At 35.0% G+C, this 19,986-nt stretch overlaps 1 protein-coding gene across 5 annotated transcripts in view; it reads left to right on the top strand.

Annotated features, from left to right (window-relative positions):
- CD47 (CD47 molecule) overlaps window positions 1–19,499 on the top strand; it is a 46,787-nt gene extending 27,288 nt beyond the window's left edge. The window contains exons 4-11 of one of the 5 annotated variants that reach the window (XR_005651516.1): window positions 2,698–2,802; window positions 3,931–4,023; window positions 5,030–5,128; window positions 6,544–6,636; window positions 11,278–11,324; window positions 14,261–14,292; window positions 15,635–15,659; window positions 18,246–19,499. Coding sequence is in view for 3 of the 5 variants with exons in the window: in XM_039856937.1 (XP_039712871.1) it covers window positions 2,698–2,802; window positions 3,931–4,023; window positions 5,030–5,128; window positions 6,544–6,636; window positions 14,261–14,292; window positions 15,635–15,659; window positions 16,292–16,324; window positions 18,246–18,250 (485 nt within the window). In the remaining 2 variants the exon portion in view is untranslated. Of the gene's footprint in view, window positions 1–2,697; window positions 2,803–3,930; window positions 4,024–5,029; window positions 5,129–6,543; window positions 6,637–11,277; window positions 11,325–14,260; window positions 14,293–15,634; window positions 15,660–16,291; window positions 16,325–18,245 lie in introns of all 5 variants that reach the window. The other 4 variants (XM_039856937.1, XR_005651515.1, XM_039856938.1 and 1 more) reach the window with 4 other exon arrangements.
- The last annotated feature ends 487 nt before the right edge of the window (window positions 19,500–19,986 follow it).

Here is a 19,986-nt window from a genome sequence, read left to right as displayed (position 1 = left end):
TACCATTCTAGTGAGTGATATTGATAATGGGGGAGTTATGCATGTATAGGGGCAGGTAGTATGTAAGAGTTCTTTGTACCTCCCTCTAAATTTTGTTAAAAACCTAAAACTGCAAAAAAAAAAAAAAGTATCTAAAAATGTAAATACTGTTATTTCTCATTTTATTGTATGTTGATTTCAGTACTTTTAGCTGAGGGAAATCTTTTAAAGCGTGCAGAATTTTGAAATTATAAAGATTTGTCTTGCCAAGTAGCCAGAAAATCATACCAGGAAGTTTGATAAGAGCCTGCTGTTAGAACACATTAAATTATCTTCATCTTAATGCTAGGTGTTTGGGGAGGTACTTGAATTTATTTCCTTTGTTTACACTTAAAGTTTTCATAGATTTGATAGATAAGGATAAATCTACTATTTAAAGAACAAGAAAAGACCACCAAAAAAAGATCCTTGAGATTCTTGAGTTCTATAGCATCTATGTCAGATTCCTAACCCTTTAACTATGCTGAAAATTGACAACTGGGCTGCAAGGTACCTTCTCCACACTTACTGTGGGGTATGCTAAACTATGACCATTGTGAGCAAAGAAAACAATCAAAAGAAACTCTTTATAAAGATTTATTAAAGAAAGTGTGGTGATCCTCTTTCATTGACTGTGGTTACTTAAGTAGACCCCGCTGATATATATGTTAGTAATGGCTGCTTAATTTAAGGAAGAGTTGAAGGTAACCTTGAAAAAGAAATAGTGGTTGAATTAATCAACAAGAACTAAAGCCACCTCCAGTATTTATATGCAAAGGTTTTGAAAAGGTCATTCTATGGTAGAACACTGTCAATAGTGGTATTTTTGTGGTGTTTTATTATCATTGCTTGTTTTAGCATTTTTTTCCTAATTTTGAATTTATATGAGGGTCGAATTCTTATTTTAATTAAAAATGGTATAAGTCATCCTTTTTGCATGAACTTCTACTGTACTCTAAGGTGAATTTTTGCTACTTCATCTTAGTAGCTCTTTCATGTATTGAATTAAGCCTGGAAGGTTGTCTTTTGAATGTTCAATTGTGAGGTGCATTTGAAACGGCTTCTATTTTATAAGCCTTTTGCAGAACTTTCAAGCTCTAGTTAGATAATAATATGCATTGAATTAAAATGAAAAACCTGACATATCTAGAGAAAGTTTGTTTTTCTATGTGCCTTTTGTAACCTCTACAGTGAATTTCATCCTAGCCAGTGTTCGAGACTAGAAAATAGGGAAGCTGTGAAAATCTGTGCCTTATAAGAAGGCAGGGACATGACTGAGTCATAGTCATGACTCATATAACTGAGTGGTAAGACTAAGGCTGGATGGATCAAATAAAAGCTTGGGGAACATGCCATATTGTTTTTTATTCTTTTCTGATTAATGTCAATTTCAGTTACTCAGCTTTAGGACTGATGATTGATTAGCCTTCCATCTCCCCCTAAAGAGAATAAAGTTGAGGTTACAATCTAAGGTATGAGTTGGTAGTGATTTTTAAAAATCTTTGGGTATGTGCCTATATTATACCTCAAATACCTTAACCATAGGTTAGCATATAACCCTAGGTTATAATATGTTAAAGATAGATTTTAGCCTGGTCATTTAGGGGGTTATTTGTTGTTTTTTACTGTATTTGATCTGTTTGTCATTTTCGTGAAAGCAAATTTAATACGAAATGTAAAATTTTACACATTTTCTCCCTTGGGACATTGACTAATGGCCTGGATGAAACAAAGTAGAATTTTAATCATGTACTCTGTTTCTCCCTGCTACTCAGTCAGCTTTTGGCTAATTTTAACAACTTTCTTGGTAAAATAATAATGATAATAATAATATTAACCAAAACAAAACCCAAAAGGTGAAGATGTAGTAAAAGAAATATTTTTAGGTATATCCATTATATTATTCATTCAGGGAAGGTACTAGGTATTTGACGATAGAGCTAGCATCAAAAACAATAACATATGTAATGAGTCCTGTTGAATATTTATAGTTTATTTTTATGAAATTATTTTAATTAAACAATTTAAGCATTTCGCCCCTCAGGCTTTCCAGAGGGTGTGATTTGTCCAGTGTTTATTCTGCTTTTTCAAAACAAAATATCTAGATTTCCAGATGCCTTACTAATTTTATATAAGGTTGAACAAAGTTCTCTTTCTCTCAGTATTAATTTGCCAATTATTTCCCATCAACGTTATCTATATCAGTTGTAAACCTGGGGTGGTTTTACTTCTCAAGTAACATTTGAAAGTGCCTAGAGACATTGTTAATTTATACAACTTGGGAGCTGTTAGGCATGTAGTTTGTAGGGGCCAGGGAGGCTATAAGGCTAAATGTTCTATAATGCGCAGAGCAGCCCCCTCTCCAGCAAAGGCTTATCTGGCCCGAAATATTGATAATGCCTCAGTTGATAAAGTCTCATGAATAGGACTTTATCTTTAAAGTTAGGGGAATAAAGGCATCACCAGTAAATTCAGCATCCATGTTTATTCTGCCGTGACACTGTTTAGCCATTGACTTACTATGAAAAAGATTTGAAGCGGCTTATTATGAAGGAGTTGTTCCTCAAAGGTTATTCAGTAATAGGAAGTTAATCAGTTTGTCTCTGCACTTTTTAAGTTACAGAAGTTGCTTTACTTCTCGTGTCTGAGTTCATGCAATTCTTTCTTTGTTTTTTTAAGCACTTAAATATTCCACTGTTACGAAGGAGAAGACCATTCTTTTATTTGTTGCTGGACTAGTGCTGACTATAGTTATGATTGTTGGAGCCATTCTTTTCATCCCAGGTAAGATGTACAGTTACTATGAGGGAAGGCAAGATTGATAAGGTTGAGGACATTTCAGGGTGGTGAGAGATGCTTATTAGTTTCCTAGGGCTACTCTAGAAATTACCACAAACTGGGTGTCTCACTGGGTGTCTTACAACAATAGCAATTCTCTTATAGTTCTGTAGGCCGTAAGTCTGAAATAACAATGTCATCAGGACCACACTCCCTCATGAGACTAAGGGAGAGTCCATTCCTTGCCTCTTCTAGTTTCTGGTGTTTGCTAGCAATCTTGCAACTCCTTCGTTCGTGGCAGCATAGCTCTAGAATTTCCTCTGTATTAAATCTCCCTCTGCCCCTCTCTCCTAGAGACACTTATCATTGGATTTAGGGCCCACCTGGTTAATTAAGGATAAGCTCCTTCTTTTAAGATCTTTAATCATATATTTTGACATATAGTGCTCACTCTTTGGCCATTAAATTAATAGTCATATGTTCCAAAGATTAGGAGGTAGACATATCTTTAGGGCTACCATTCAACCCACTACAGAGGCAGACCTCATTGGCCAAGACAGGGGAATGGGAATAAATGTGGGAAACAAATAGATCAGAAACAGCATTTCCATTTAGAGGATAGGAGTGTGAATGGGAAATAAGGATATGCAGCACATGGAAAGAATAACAAAGTTAGGCTAGGACTCAAAGCATGGACTGTAGAAAGCCATTGTTTTTTGAGTGGAAACAGTATGAGTGTAATGTTCAGGAACATAAATTTGGCAGCTCTGTTTGTAGCTGGAGTTAGGACATGAGGAAGAAGGACAGCTGGAAAGAATAACTCTTGACTTTGGGACAGAATAAATACAACAAATGAAGGGATTGGCAAGAGAGACTCCATAGTTTCTCACTGGAATTCTGCAAAGTAGTTAAGAAGGAGGCAGAGGCCATTTAAGTTTTCGACATGTTGATATTTAGATGTCTTAAGTTTGGCCTTAAATAATCAAAAAATAGTTGCTTATTTTGTATGACGTTTTGGGGAAAACATTTTTAAACGTTTCCCAGTTCATAACAATAGCATTGAGTACTGTAACTTCCCATAGAGTAGGAAGTATGCAGGAAAACGTTTTAAATATTGTTTTTATTTATTAACAGGTGAATACTCAACAAAGAAGGCTAGTGGACTTGGTTTAATTGTAGTTCCTACCGTGATACTAATATTACTTCAGTACTCTGTGTTTATGATAGGTGAGTATTTGTTCTGGCATGATTTTTCCCACCTTTTTAATTTAAAAAACAGCATTTTTGATTAAAATTGTCTTGTAAAGTTTTTATAATACAATAAAAGTTGGTTTATTAAAATATTTCTCAAACTATTCTTAGTGACATTTTAAGGTTATATTAGGTTTTCAAGATATTTAGTAAAAAATGATTTTCATGCACATATTTAATGCCAGTTGGAGTTTTAAAATTATGCTATATAATTTCCTAATGATTATCTTTATATTTTTATTTCAGTTTTTTGAAGTTATAAGTTGTCTTTTCTCTTCTTTTGCTGAACCTCTCTTTAAAAAAACTAGTTCTACAAAATAAGGTTATAAATCATAAATAGTGGAAATATGTATGTTATTTTTAGTTATTGGCAAATCTTAATATTGTAGTTTTAAAAGATAGTATAGCTACCCAAACTATAATTGGTAACATTTTTACTGCATTTTAGGAGTAAATCACTATCATATTTTTGTTATTAAAATATCTGTTTTTTTTTTCTATTTACACATTTAAGTCTTGGTCTTAGAGCCTATCTCTGGGTTGCTGTATATTAGAAAGATATTAATTTGTTATAAAAAATACAGATCTGGACACACAATATAGAGGTTACAGCATTTACAATGGCATGCTTGCATAATGGTTCTCTCCACCGGAGCAATTTTGTGTGCACATGGTGAAGCCATGCATAATAGCCATTCATATTGTAAAATATGCGAGTGTGGTAAAAGCAGCATTGTTCTAAGATTTTGGGTAAAAACTGCCAGTCCAGCTCAGTTCACTGCAAAAATAAAAGCTGCTGAATGTGTGAATCTGGAGCTGATTACTTGTGTAGAAAGACATGGTTTAGATCACTGGGAGAGCATCTACCATCTGACAAGGAACTCCAGAGTCAGTCTTTGGTCATAGGATATTGCTCTTTTGTACAAAATACAAGTCAGAGTGATTGCCTCTTAAACACTCTCAGCATGCTTTTTCTTCAAAGCTCCAGCTATTGGGATGTCCTCCTTCAGCATTGCCATATTGATCCTTCAGGTGCTGGGCTTTGTGCTCTCTGTGGTTGGACTAAGACTCTGTATTTCAGGTAAGAGTCACATTCTCTCTAGTCTTTTTACTAGGAATTTCTCTTAGAGCTCTATTTTCTGTCGTTGTCGTGTCCTTCTCCCCTCCCTCCCTCCCTCCCTCCCTCCCTCCCTCCCTCCTTCCTTCCTGCCTTCCTTCCTGCTTTCCTTCCTTCCTCCTTTTTCTATATAGACTTTTATTTTTTAGAGCAGTTTTAGTTTCACAGCAAAATTGAGTTCCCATATACCCTACATACTCAAAGCCTCCTCCACTATCAGCATCCCCCACCAGAGTGGCACATTCGTTGCAGTCCATTGAACCAACACTAATATTGAATTATCACCCAAAGTCCATAGTTTACATTAGGGTTCACTCTTGGTAAATTTTGATAAATGTATAATGACATGGATCATAGTCATAGAATATCATAGAGAAAAGTTTCACTGCTTTAAAAATCCTCTGCTCTCTGCTATTCATCCTCCCTACCCTGAAACCCTTGGCAACCACTGATCTTTTCGCTATCTCCATAGTTTTGCATTTTCCGGAATGTCTTTCTTATACTTGGAATCGTATAGTATCTAATTTTTTTAGATTGACTTCTTTTACTTAGTAATATGCATTTAAGGTTCTTCCTTGTCTTTTTGTGGCTTGATAGCTCATTTCTTTATAGCATTGAATAATATTCCATTGTGTGGATATACCACAGTTTGTTTATCCATTCATCTATTTAAGGACATCTTGGTTGCTTTCAGTACATTGGAAAAGTGTTAATTTGTTATAAAATCACAGATCTAGACACAGAATATAGAGGTACATGTTTTTGTGTGGACATAATTTTTCAGCTTCATTTGGGTAAATACTAAGGAGTGCAATTGCTAGCTTGTATGTTAAGAGTATATTTAGTTTAGTGACAACTTGCCAAACTGTCTTCCAAAGCAGTTGTACCGTTTTGCATTCCCACCAGCCAATGAATGAACATTTCTGTTGCTCTACATTCTTGCTAGCATTTGATATTGCGAGCTTTTCTTTTTTAATTCTCATTTTGCCCCCACTGAAAACCGTGTTTTCCACATTGCCTTGATAGTTATTGGCTGTATGTGGCTTATGGGCCAAACTGCTATGCTTATATTCATGGGAGAGCTTTTTTAAAATAACCAGGCTCTAATTGGTTGGAGACTTAGGCTTCACTTTTCCATTAGTTTTCCTGTGATAATATACATGTTATGCAAACAATGGCTTTTTTTATTTTAATAATTTGGAGTCATTTCATTAAGTTAATAATGGGTGAACATATATTAATAATTTTTGTTTCTCGATAATTAGAAAAATAATTATTCTCCTTAAAACTTGATATTATTACTGTTAATTGTTGGTTCTTTTAAAAAATTCAGGTATTTCGTGCAAATTTCTGATATAAAATTTCATTTGTTTTTACAGAGTGTATTGCATTGCACAGCCCTCTCCTGATTTCAGGTTTGGGTATTATAGCTCTAGCAGAATTACTTGGATTAGTTTATATGAAATTTATTGGTAAGTTGACCTTATTTTTGTTAGTCTGTGTCAAGAATTTCAAGTATACAATTTGGAAAAAATGCTTTTGGTTGGTTCTCTTACAGCTTATATTGGTAACTAATAAAAAAGGATAGAAATCACGAATTAATGAAAATTTTAGATTATACACTAGCTTAAAAGAAAATAGCTTTATGTTTTAGGATGTATAGACCTTTTTAAACTAAGTAAAAGGAGAGCTGGTTGAGGATTCATTTTAATAAATAGAAGAGGATCTTTAATTGGCCCATTGTTTCTATGATAGAACTATTTTACAGAGCCCTATTTGTCATTTGCTCTTCTAGCAGACTGTTTACAGACCTCGACTGCACTAAGTAGACGGGAATCGAAATTCAAAATCTGGCAGTTTTGTTAATTTAAGGGCAGTATCCTCTGATATTTGACTTTGAAATATTTTTAGTTAAAACTAATATAATAAAAACATTGAGTTTTAAAATTTAGGCTTTTATTACTTTTAAAATCAATTGTTAGTAAGTGTAGAATTAGTTTATTGTTTCTAAACTTTGTATTTGCCAATTTTCAATTAACAGGTTTCTATATAAGTTATTTTGATACACATATGGAGGTAGATGCTTTCAATAGTGCCTAAAACTAGTATGTTGTCTGACCTAAGCTAAAGACGTTCCCTACAATCTAGTTTATATGTCTTCTTTAAAAAAAAAAAAAAAAAAAAAAAAAACAAAACTCTGGAAATTGTGAGGACTTCCAGTCAAGTTGTCAGAGTAGGTAAATGTTGTGCTTGCCTCTCTCATGACCATATTAGAATTACAGCTAGACTACAGAACAACCATCATTGAGCATCTCTTGAAGTCTAGCTGAACAGAAGCCCTATAACTGAGGACATGCTGAAGTAGCTGCCTCGACACTAGTAGGAGGGGCGGAGTTGCGAAACAGCTGATCTTATACCTGCAAGTGGCAGTCAAAAAATTGGGAGGGATATCTCAGCTGCAGAAGTCTCCCTGGAAGAGTGAGGGGGTCCCAACCCCATACTAGACTCCCCAGAGTTCTAGTGCCAAGAAGAAAAATACACCAACTTCTGGCTGTGAAAACCTGTTGAGATTACGGCTTAGACTGAGAGCTGCTGAAGTTTCAGGCATTCCTCTTAAAAGACCCACCCATAGACTTACTCACTGACAGATACGCTCTTTCTGAGCTCCAGCTCTGGCGCTGCAGCTTGAAAGGTGCCAGGGAAACAAGAGGAGGAACTGAATTATCTAGCTTAAAGATGAGGGCTGGAAGGGCAGCTTTCTCCCAGAGAGAAGTACTGGCAGAATCCATTGTTCCTTTGTGGAGCCCTCCCCACTCCTGGTGTGCTGATACAGGCAGCCGCCATATCTGAGTCTCCATCAACCTGGCTTACACTGGTCTCCCCGCCCTGGTGATTCCCTGAGTCCCTGCCCAACCCAAGCTACTTCTAGTGGCTTTTCCATACAAACGGCTTGTTTTGGCTCATACTGCAGACTTTCGTAAAACATCTTAAAGATTCACAAAACCCAAATAAGCAGTATCTGACCTTGGCATGCCCCATACCTCTTGCTGAGCAGCCCCAAGCCCAGTCCTAGTGGCAGCTGGCCTCAGTTCATGGCTTGGTTTCTCAAGGCACCTCCAGACTGACACACCCAAAGGGCAGACGGGGCAAGCACTAGAACCCTGCTAAAGCGAATCCTGCTCTGTAGGGTCAGCCCTTGCACAATAGCTCTTCCAGTGTAGTCACTGGCCACTCCTCACAACAAACCAGCCCTAGAGTCAATCCCTTGCATTGACCTGCCAATAGCAACAAAGGCTCAACTACAGTAGGAGGGTACACACAGCCCATACAAGGGACAAATATGGAGCACCCAGCCTAGGGGACCATGGAGATTGTGCCACTGGGCTCCACAGGACATCTACTATATAAAGCCACTCTACTAAGACCAGGAAACATAGCAGCCTCACCTAATACATAGATACAAACATAGGGAGGTACCAAAATGGGTACTGAAATGAATACCTTGGAGGGAATCAATAGCAGATTAGATGAAGCAGAGGATCAAATCAGTGATTTAGAAGCTAAAGTAGCAGAAAACACCCAATCAGAACAACAAGAAAAAAGAATCCAAAATAATGAGGATATTTTAAGGGGCTTCCGGGACAACATCAAGTGTACCAACATTCACATCAGAGGGTTACCAGAAGGAGAAGAGAAAGCAAGGAATTGGAAACCTATTTGAAAAAATAATGATGGAAAACTTCCCTAACCTGGCAAAGAAAATAGACATACAAGCTCAGGAAATGGCAGAGTCCCAAACAAGATGAAACCAAAAAGGCCCATAACAACATACATCCTAATTAAAATGTCAAAGGTTAATGATAAAGCAAGAATCTTAAAAGCAGCAGGTGAAAAGCAATCAGTTACCTACAAGGAAGCTCCCCTAAGACTGTCAGCCGATTTCTCAACAGAAACTTTGCAGGCCAGAAGGGATTGGCATGAAATATTCAAAGTGATAAAAAGCAAGGACCTACAACCAAGCTTACCCAGGAAAGCTATCACTTAGAATTGACAGACAAGAATAAACTAAAGGAGTTCATTAACACCAAACCTGTATTATAAGAAATGTTAAAGGGACTTCTTTAAGAAGAAAAAAGAAAAGACCAAAAATATTAATAAGAAAATGGCAATAACTACGTATCTGTCAACAATTACTTTAAATGTAAATGAATTAAATGCTCAAATGAAAAGATATAAGATTGCTAAATTGATAAGAAAACAAGATCCTTATATATACTACCTACAACAGGCTCACTTCAGATCAGAAGATACACACAAAGTAAAAAGATGAAAAAAGATGTTTCATGAAAATGGAAACAAGAAAAGCTGGGGTAGCAATACTTATGCCAGACAGAATAGACTTTAAAACAGAGGCTATAACAAAAGACAAAGAAGGATCCAGTCATCCCACTTCTGGGTGTTTATCCAAACAAATCCAGAACACTACTTCGAAGGGACACGTGAATCTATATGTTCATTGCAGCATTATTTATAATAGCCCAGGTATGGAGGTAACATGGGTGTCCATCAATGGATGAATAGGTAAAGGAGAGGGTTAGTACATATATACAATGAAATATTACTGTGCCGTAAAAAAGAATGAAATCTTGCCATCTGCAACACCGTGGATGGACCTAGAGGGTATTGTGCTAAGTGGAGGAAGTCAGATAGAGAAAGACAAATGCCATATGATTTCACTTATATGTGGAATCTATAGAACAAAATAAAACAGAAACAAACTCAGATACAGAGAACATTTTGATGGTTGCCAGATTGTTGGGAAGGGAGTAAAAAAGATGAAGGGATTAAGACGTACCAATTGGTAGTTTCACAGTAGTCATGGGGACGTAAAGTATAGCATAAGGAATATAGTCAATAATATTGTAATAGCTATGTATGGTGTTAGATGAGTATTAGATTTATTGGGGTGATAACTTCGTAAGTTATATAAATGTCTAATGCTATGTTGTACACCTAAAACTAAAATGTTATATACCAACTGTAATTGAAAAAAATATTTTAAAATAATTTTTTATTTATGAAGTAAAGCAACTCTTAAACACTTATCAAAATAATCGTTACAAACTAATAGAGTAAAAAAAAAAATTAGTCTTTCTGCTTTGCTTTAGGCAAATTTTATTTTATGTGTTTCTAAAACTTCATAAAAACCTTGAATTGTTATAGTCGAATAATTTTCCATGTGACCTTGCATGGTATTTCCAAAGAAACATTATCTTTATTTCAGAACTTCAGCTTTTGCTGACTGATTATTGAGTTCAATTCTGTTATATATTCTTTACCTCCTTTTAATAATACTTATTAGATAAACAATTAAAACACAGTACTTCATTAAAATTTACCCATCTTTAGTTTATGTGTTCATAATGTCAGAGTTATTTCACCAATTAATTCATACCTCATAAGTTCATAAAATACAATTAAGACTTCTAAAGCAGAAGAGTATGTGTTTGGTAGCTGTCACGAGCATCATATTATGAATGTTGATACATATTCTATTTTTGTTGAGTCTTCTAGTCACCATTTGTCTGGTTCTTAAAATGATACTGCTGATTATGTTGCTCCCTATGAATGCCTGAAAACAGTATGTGACCTGCAGTGTCCATACAAAGTGAGGTAGAATTAGGTGTCATTGACCAATAGTCAGCTCTTTGTTCTTTTTTTCTCTCATTATCTGAATCACTCACCCTTTTATGGTCATGCTCCCCCATGCCTCCCACGTATAACAAAGAATGATGTTCAGTGCAGTTGCCAACAAGTCTGGAGATGCTGACTCAGGTGGAAATAGGCATTGTCTAGCCATCACCCCCTTAATCTTGCTCACCCCTCTTCTCCATTGCTTATATCCCTAAGAAGCCTGTGAAACTGGTATGGTTACAAACATGCTGTTCTCATATTAAAATCAAAGTGAAATTATGAAAAATTACCCCAAGTTATTTTTTATCATAGTTTAACATATAACTAATACCATATGTAAGTTAAGAATTTAGTCTTATTTTATTGACATGTTGAGAATATTCTAAATTAACTTTTCAAATCAACTTATCTGATGCCAGAGTTCAGAGGCACATCTTCCTTCACTTGAAGGGCAAGAAGAGAAAAGGTACAGGAAAGTTGTTCTTTAGATACTCTAGTAGACTGAGAAATGGATGTGTTTTTCTTATATAATCTGGATGTATAAATCTGAGTATATGTAATATTAAGGTTGCAAATTTGAGCATTTGAATCAGCAAGTAAAAATTGTAAATGTTTCCAAAATAACTTTTACTCATTGCAGATACTCTGTTTTGGAAAAGCCTAATGATTGTGTCTTGACTGGAATGCAATAAAATCCTCAGATAGATAGTAAAAAAAAATTTTGAAGCTATCTCTTTAAGTTAATAAACCTATGAGAAGTTTAATTTTTATCATTTTCATTATTTCCAAGTTTAAATTTGTAGCCTTAATTTTTACTTTAAAAAGTAGGATCTTAACTTTCATTTTTTTTCTAATCTTATTTAACTGTATTGGATTTTTTTTTCCAATGGAAGTATTTAAATTTTATAAAATGAAATTAAGGTGAGAACAATAACAATATGAGAGCACATGGAAGATTAAAAGAAACTAAGTAAACTCAGTAAAATTGGGCTCGTTATTTATATGTGGTGTTTATATCCATTCTCTGTAAGAGTCAACATTTGTTTACTTTTTTAAAGCCATTTCCAGTATAAGGGCATATAATTAATTGTGTTTTGACAGATTAACCTACTAGCAGTCAGATACCATATTTACCATAGCTCAGATATTTTAGAATGACACGGAAAATGATTGATTGATTGATTGATTTTTTAAATTCAGTGATATTTTCTTGCCCTTTGTTGAGGAGAGGTGAATCTGGTATCAACAGAGAAAGTATTAATGGAAATTCAAAACCTAGAAATATATTTATGGCATGTGTCAAGTGTTTCAGAGAGAGAAGAACAAATCAAGAAACGACATTACAAGTAAGAATGCTGAAGGATTGTGGTTTAAAAATATGTAGATATGGCTGTCGATGCCTTAGGCCCATGGTGGCAACAGATAAATCACAATCATTCTTTTTTTCACATAGGTCATATGCTTATTGGAGAGGATTAACTCAAATGAAATTAACTTCTACACTGTTTGATTTTATAATATTAGAGGGATTGCAGTTGACTAAGTGTCCCTTTGAATCGTTATTGTTCTTTATAGATCTCTTTTTCAGAATGGGCTAGGCCAAATGTGTGATATTCCTTCTGCTTGAGCATTGGAACTCAGAAACTATTTTTTAAACAGTATTAGGGTAGAAAAGGAGCTACTTGGCAGTTCTTAATACTAATTCTGATGAATACATTTCTGAGCTCAAAAATATAACTCTAAAATCTTACCTCTGACTCTTCACATTACCCTCAGAAATTTACATAGCTGTTCAGTTCTCTTCCTAAATAGAGCATACATAGAGAACATGGTTTAGTTGAAGTAAGTTGTATATGCATGTAACAATCATGACGGTGCCTTAAAAAGTTCTGTAATGAAGCCCGGTTTATTTGGAAGGCTGCTAAATGTGAACTCACTCATATTCCCAACCCATTTTCTTCTAAACAGGAGCTTTTCTTCCTGTTTGGTTGAAAGACCAAACCACTCTCTGAAGTGCCTCCTGTAAGGGAAATTTACTTTGAAGCCACAAATGACATTAACGGAGATGGCTGTCTCATGAGAGCAGCCACATAACTGCTCTGAATGAGTCATTGCATTGCCCTCTTCAGTAGCAAGAGTTAGTTAGCCCCTCTGCCAGTTATAGTTACTTAATTCCTCTCTCTGTTGTTCTTTACCTACTAGCCAACCAGCTCCTCTCCTTTATGTCCTTGTTTATGTCTTCCTACTGGCAGCTTTTCTTACCTATAGCTCTAAGCTTTGAGCTTCTCCTTGCTTGCTTTCTCTCCTTGTCACTTTCTTTTACCATCACCAGCTCTCTAGTTTTCTTTCTATTTCTTCCCCTTCAGCTATTTCAGTGGGGGAGAGAGACGTTTCAGACCAGTCGGTTGCCATTTTTCTCTGTTTGAGAGAGCCTTATAAGCTTCTGGTTAGCCTGTAGAGTGGCTGCCCTTGGTTTGGGTCTCACCCCATTTCTTGTCAACTTTGGAAGGTTGGTAGAGTGGGCATGAAGGAGTGGTAGTAAATAAATAGTGTGGAAAACTAGAGCAGTTCTGGGACCTGCATCAATCTGCTAATAAGCAAATCCAGTACCATCATCCAATTCAGAGAACAATGGTGGTGACTGCTCTTACCAGCACCATCACCCTCCTACAGAGTCATTCACAGGATGTTGCTCGTTGATGCTTTTGTATCTGTAGCACTCTGATTCTGTATTTAGGACTGGTGTTAGCTGCTGTAGGTCCTCCTCACTTGGGTTTGTAAGGAAGTTCTCTCTCCTTCACTGCACAACTAGAGCAGCTCTTTTTCCTTTGATCACTTTTTTCATACCCTATTTTTCTTCATCTTCATTAACCAATCCATTCAGTATAGTGAAGGGTAAGCTAAGAAGGAACACATAAAGAATGGCTTGATTGTAGCTAAAACTAGTGTCAGGAATAGTTCTTTAAACTCAGAGGTATCTGAAAATTTTCTTTCATTTGTTAGCTGTCTGGAGCTTTGAAAACTGGAAAGATGGAAGAAGGAAAAAAAAAAAAGACTAGGGTACAAAGAACAAGAGCAGTAACGTAAGGGTGGGCAATGTAGTAGAGACAGTGATTGGTTATTGCCACTTTCTTTTTACTTTCTGGCTGGATTGAGTAGGGAAGCGATATAGAGTATGTTTATTATTTGATGTAGGTGTAGTGTTTGCACCATTTTATTCCATCAATTCATATAATCAAGAATGTTCTGTGTTTTTTAGTAGACTATGAAAGCTGAAACTTTCAGTGGAGTTTCAGGCACCTCTAGTTTTAGCCTTGAACATTGTATTTTAAAACTAAACATCATATTGCCTTAACTTCTTTCATTTATTAAATTGATTTTCTTATTTTTCAATTTTATCAGCTTCCAATCAGAGGACTATACAACCTCCTAGGGTAAGTTAAATTTTCTTAAATGAATTGGTTCTGATCACTTGATGGTTTAGACTGAGGAACGGTAATTGAGATATTGAACCCTTTTGTTGTTTAGTATAACGTCAAATTAAGAGAATATTGAAGTCATTTCATGACCTTTGTGTAAATAAATCTAATTCTATTTTAAACCCTATGTTTGATCATTTAGTAGCATTAAGATAGAATAAGTGAATCCTTAAGATTATTCTAAGTTCTCATGCCCAGAACTGACAAATTTATGTGTAAGAATAATGGTCATTATCTCTGCTGAAGGAAAGCTGATTCCAATATTTTGCCTCACCCGTTAGGTTCATTTGATGTGAATATACAAAATGATATTTCAGGCCTAAAAGAGAGATTTATCTTAAATTGATTTCATTAAAAATAATAATCTATAAATAAATGTAAACATAGTTTTAAAATGTCTGTTCTGTTTATGATTAATTTCTCTCCTTCCCCCATTTTATAAGCATTTTTCTTCAAACTATACTGTAGCTTTTTTTATTTCTTGGATACCTTAATAAGCTGAGGAAATTCCAAGAAAAGGAGTAAAATTAGGAGATAAACTGAGAGGGGTAAATGAAGGGGATAGGGGAAAAAACCTTTATGGTGACAGGAACAAGAGTTACTTTATGGAAATAAGATCTGAAAAGGACTATATTGTACTCATCTTCCTATAAAGGATTTAATGATAGCTCTATTTGGAATGCCAAAAACAAGACTCCTATGTGGCAAGAAGTGGAGATTACATATACTCTTAAATCTGACAAGCCACAACAGACATGCCTCAAAGGCAAGGAGGGTGGGTGATGTTGTCTACCATAAGTGTTTATTCTGAAAAGATTGGTGGCATAGCTACTTTGGTCAGAAATACAGCAGTTTTAAATACGCCTTTGTGAGGGATAATCCAGCCATTAGACCCTTAAATTCTAACACATTTTCTTTCCCTGCTACTGAGCTCATATTGTATGACTTAATGATTCTGTTTTACTCTCATCTCTTGTTTAACTGTATTATTTATTATGTTGCTATTTATATTTCTACTTTAATAATTTTTTTGAGGAGTTAGGATTGTTCGAACAGAAGCTAGGTGGGGTGGGAAATTCTAAATAGAAGAATATTAAGAGAATAATATAGTTATTATTAAACTATTTGTGTGACTTGGCAAGCTTTGCTTTTTTAACCTCTATTGCCTTGTTTTTAGTCTATAGGATTCACTGTTTTCTATAGTTTAAATGTTAGCATATATAAAATATATTTTGTAGTATAAAAGTACATGAAATAAATTCTATTTTTATGTAAATATATTTTAAATATTTTCCAGAAAGCTGTAGAGGAACCCCTTAATGGTATGTGGTTATTATAAACTTGTATATTTTTCTTGACCCATTACCAGATCATAATTTGAACTAGTCCCAAAAGCAGATAGAATGTTCTTTCTGTGTCTTGGGAAGAACCTAGTGTTTTTTTCTTGTTTTGATCTCTCTTATTTTTTTTTAATTTATCATTTATCAAGAATTGCTTTTTAACAAAAGCAATTATTCTTACCTGTGAGAAAAATGCACTTGTGTGTCTCCCAAGTAGTTGCTTGCACTAGCCAGGTGATACTGGGTCAGGGGACCATTGCCTTTTGATATTGGCCAAGATGAAGTATAGCACCCTCAATAGAGAAGAATCTCAATAAATTTTAATTTCTGATTTATAAATTTGAGAAAGATACAGGCTGCTACCATGGGGTGAGACCAAAACATCTCTCTTTCTCCCTAAATCTAGATCTGTATTCTCAACTAACTTTGTTACCTTTCGGGGGGGTGTGGGTACAATCCACAGAAAGGCACTGGGAATCAAATGCTGTAAAATTAACTTGGATTTATAACTGGGGAATAATTGGCATGATGTTACTGTATATTTGTTTATTTAGAAATGATTTTTAATTGTAGAACTTTACTAACTGCTTGCTTGGCTTGTTACTAATTCTTAGAATTTAAAGAATCAAAAGGAATGATGAATGATGGTAAGTATAAAATTCACCTGCAATTATAGATTGGTTAAAATATGGGCATTGAAAACAAAGAAAATTGCTTGAAAATATGGCTTTTTTTTTTTAAATAAAAGGGACAATGTCAAATCATAAAGGTTTACATTTGATTTATAAAACAAATCTAATCTGTTAAAATTGCAAAACTAGTAGTATAAAAGCTGTAGGGTGTCATTAATCAGACTTTCCAGTCATATTGCTTATAACAAAGAAAAAATAGCACTTTGTAAAAAACATTTTTCAGATGTAGTGTCTGGTGACTAACTTTAAAATGGTTTTTCTACATACATAGATAACCCGGCACAAATCTTTATCATCTTGACAGAGGGTTTTTTTGTTCGTTTTGTTTTGTTTTGTTTTGTTTTGATGCTCATGCTCGTGATTTTATTGCATTTAACCATAGGCGACTTAATATCTTTGCTTTTCAAGCAAGAACTTTGTTCTAACTTTCTGGGAGAGGATTAAAAAGTGAGAGAGAAAAATGTTCGGTCACGCCAGGTTTTGCTTCTTTTGGGGGGGCTCTGGGCTAACAACTTAAATTTTTTATTAAGTATTTTAAACACATGTATTCTTAAAGTTAAATAAGTCAGAGACAGTGAGTGCTATCGGTATTCATTTTGATTTTACCTTAACATACAACACATCAGTTCTTTTTACGTTTTCATGTGTTTTTATCTTATCAAAAATTTCTTCATACCTTTGGTATTTACAATCATGCCTTGATCATGTGAATAGTACACTTTCTATTTTACTATTTCAAAGTCTGTGACCTACCTGCTCACCTCTATAGCAAAGTGCAGCATTTAACTTAAGAGACTATATTCCCCTGAATACAATTAGTTTTTGCATAAGATTAAAAACGCACTGATTGTGTGTTTGTGGATTAAGTTTAAAACAGTGCTTAGGCTGGGTTCAACAAGGAGTCACAGAATGATCCCACCTCTGTAGGTTTGTGTGACAGCTTTTGTTACAAAAATGCATGTTTGTTATACTAACGTTGGCCCTCCTGTAAAAAAATAGTGGTTAGTAATAAATTAAGTGGCATTAAAAAAAGAATTGGTGCTGGGAATTGTGGCGTGGTTGTCCTTGTTTTCATTCTGGTGTTCTGTTTTTTAATTTCTTTGTTCTTTCCTTTTCCTACTTCAGTGTCATTTTCTGTAGTTGTATGGCGAAACTATACTCCTTTTCTCCATTGTCAAAAAAGCAGTATAAGAACCTCGAGTGCCTCTTCTTTTGTTAATTTCCCTTAAGAGGTGACTTTTTTTGAATGTATTAGGAGGTAACAGCAGTTTTTGTTCATAGCACATAAAATATATAATGACCTTTGAAATTCCCTTAATTTTGCTAATATTTGGCTGTTCAGGATTTGTTGGTTATTTTTAAATGTATGTCTCATGGGCTTTTCCAACTGACAACTACACGATGCTTCCAGTGTGCCTGGCTTGTCTGTTAGTGAGGTTCAAAGTACCCTTTTAAGGGAACATAGTACCATTTCCTCTTTTACTTATTCCTAATCATGTTCATTTCACTTACATCAAATGAATAATATGGATCTAACGTGAATGCGGTAGACTGTTATTCTATGGTCAATATCTTTTACTCTGAAAAATCATCATCTCTTGGCTTCTCCTCAGCTAATCCAGCCAATGAAAATGATCAGACTTTGCTAATCTTTATTTTCATTTGGCACTAGCCTTTTACTTAATACAACTAAAAAAGCTAATGATTTGCCTGGTTTATATGTGTGACCTTTCAAATCTAAGATTAAATAAATTTTTTAAATTTTTTAGATATTATATATCTGAAACAATTCCAAAAAATTTAAAATACATCAACTTGTTACTGTGTAGAAGATAAACATGAGTAATGATCATATGTTCATTTTTCAATTTTCCAGAGTAAGTGAATTGAAGTGATGGACTCTGATTTGGAAAATAGTAAGATGTGAAAGGAATACACCTGTATGTAAGCACCATGGCCTTGACTCACTGTTCAAGAGAAGAAAACAAGAAAAGTAACTGGTTTTCATCTATAAGAGAAAGTAAATTATTGGTTTTTAAGTGGTTGTTACACTTAAGTTTTTATTCAAAGCATTTGTAATTTAGTTAATAAAAGAATGATTCGTATTGTGTGCCCAATTGAAATCCAGTTTTTTGTTGTTATTTTTATTCAATTAGGAGCAAAAGTAGAGTGGGCAACTTCCAAGAATGATGCGTTTCAGATCCTAGGACCTCTTGACTCTAGATCATCAGTTTAAATTGGTTCAAGGTGAGAATTACCTGGCACTAACCTGGAGGTTATCTTTGAAAATCAGTGGCTTCCATTGAACCTTAGCAAACTCAGGTTCGTCACCACTTTGGCAGTTATGGTGTCAGCTGAGTAATGTATCTGTCACTTCTGGGTCAAGGGAATAGCAGATTAAGTACAGACAGAAATTTGGTCAAGAACATTTATATGCTGCCTATGTGTGATGTGATACTAATGGAGATCGTGGTCTTCATTCTTGGGGGTTGCCATTCACACATTCTTCCTTCAACATACAGTGTAACAGATCCTTTCCAGACTTAGGGTAATTTTATGGATGGATGTGTTTTTCTTTTATTCATACAACCCTTTAAACCCTGTCTTGTCGTGTTATTTGCTTCTGCTGTACAAGATGTAGCACCTTTTCTCCTCTTTGAACATGGTCCAGTGACACAGTAGCATTATTGCAGAAAGGAGCCAGACTCGTTCTCAGAGAACTCTGTTCACACTTTTCAGCAAAAATTAGCAGTGGTTGTAACATATGTACTCCCTTCCTTGGATTTGAAGGCACAATCTACAGTGTTTCTTCATTTCTTTTCTGATCTGGGGCATGAAAAACCAAGATTGAGATTTGAACTATGAGTCTCCTGCATGGCAACATAACGTGTGTCACCGTCAGGCCAATAGGCCAGCCCTCGAAAGGGTGGTTTTATTACTGTCGTATCTATGTTGCATGATAAACACTCATCATCTTCCTCCTGTAGTCCTGCCTCGTATTCCCGATTCTACGATTAAAAACTAAAAACCCACATGTTTCCCACCCCCGTTAGAAGAAAATTAACATTCTGACAGTTGTGACCGCCTGGAGTACTTTTAGATCATTAGCACCTGTTTTTCTCCCTTGTGGGTGTGTGTGTGTGTATGTGCACATGTATAGTAGGCACATGCATCTTCTGTATGGACAACAGTGGGGTACCTACAGGAGAGCAAATGCTAATTCATGCTTTTGGCGAAAACATTTAAAAACAAGGATCTTTATTGGATGGGATTATAGTTGATGCGAATATTTGATCACGTAAAACTTTAAAAATTTCAAGGTAATTTGCCAAATTTTTTGACTGCTCACCAGTACCCTCTAAAAATATTAGTGATTCTTCCTTTTTGTCTATTATTAACACATTCATATTGTAGTTGTATTACTAATAGTTATTTCTTAGTCCACCAAATGTTTCCATGTGCCTCTTTTATGCCAAATTAATTGTATTCCATGTTGGGACCAAGTGGTTTGCCCATGGCAAACCTAAATTTATGACCTGCTGATGCCGCTCAGAAAACTGAACACACTATGAAGACAGCTCTTCTTGAAAAAAAAAAAAAGAAAAGAAGAACTAATT

The sequence above is a fragment of the Pteropus medius genome, unplaced genomic scaffold (genome assembly GCF_902729225.1).
Source record: "Pteropus medius unplaced genomic scaffold, Ma_sr-lr_union100, whole genome shotgun sequence".
Lineage (NCBI taxonomy): Eukaryota > Metazoa > Chordata > Mammalia > Chiroptera > Pteropodidae > Pteropus > Pteropus medius.
Note: the sequence above shows the minus strand (reverse complement) of the source record. Positions and strands in the feature narration are given on the sequence as shown.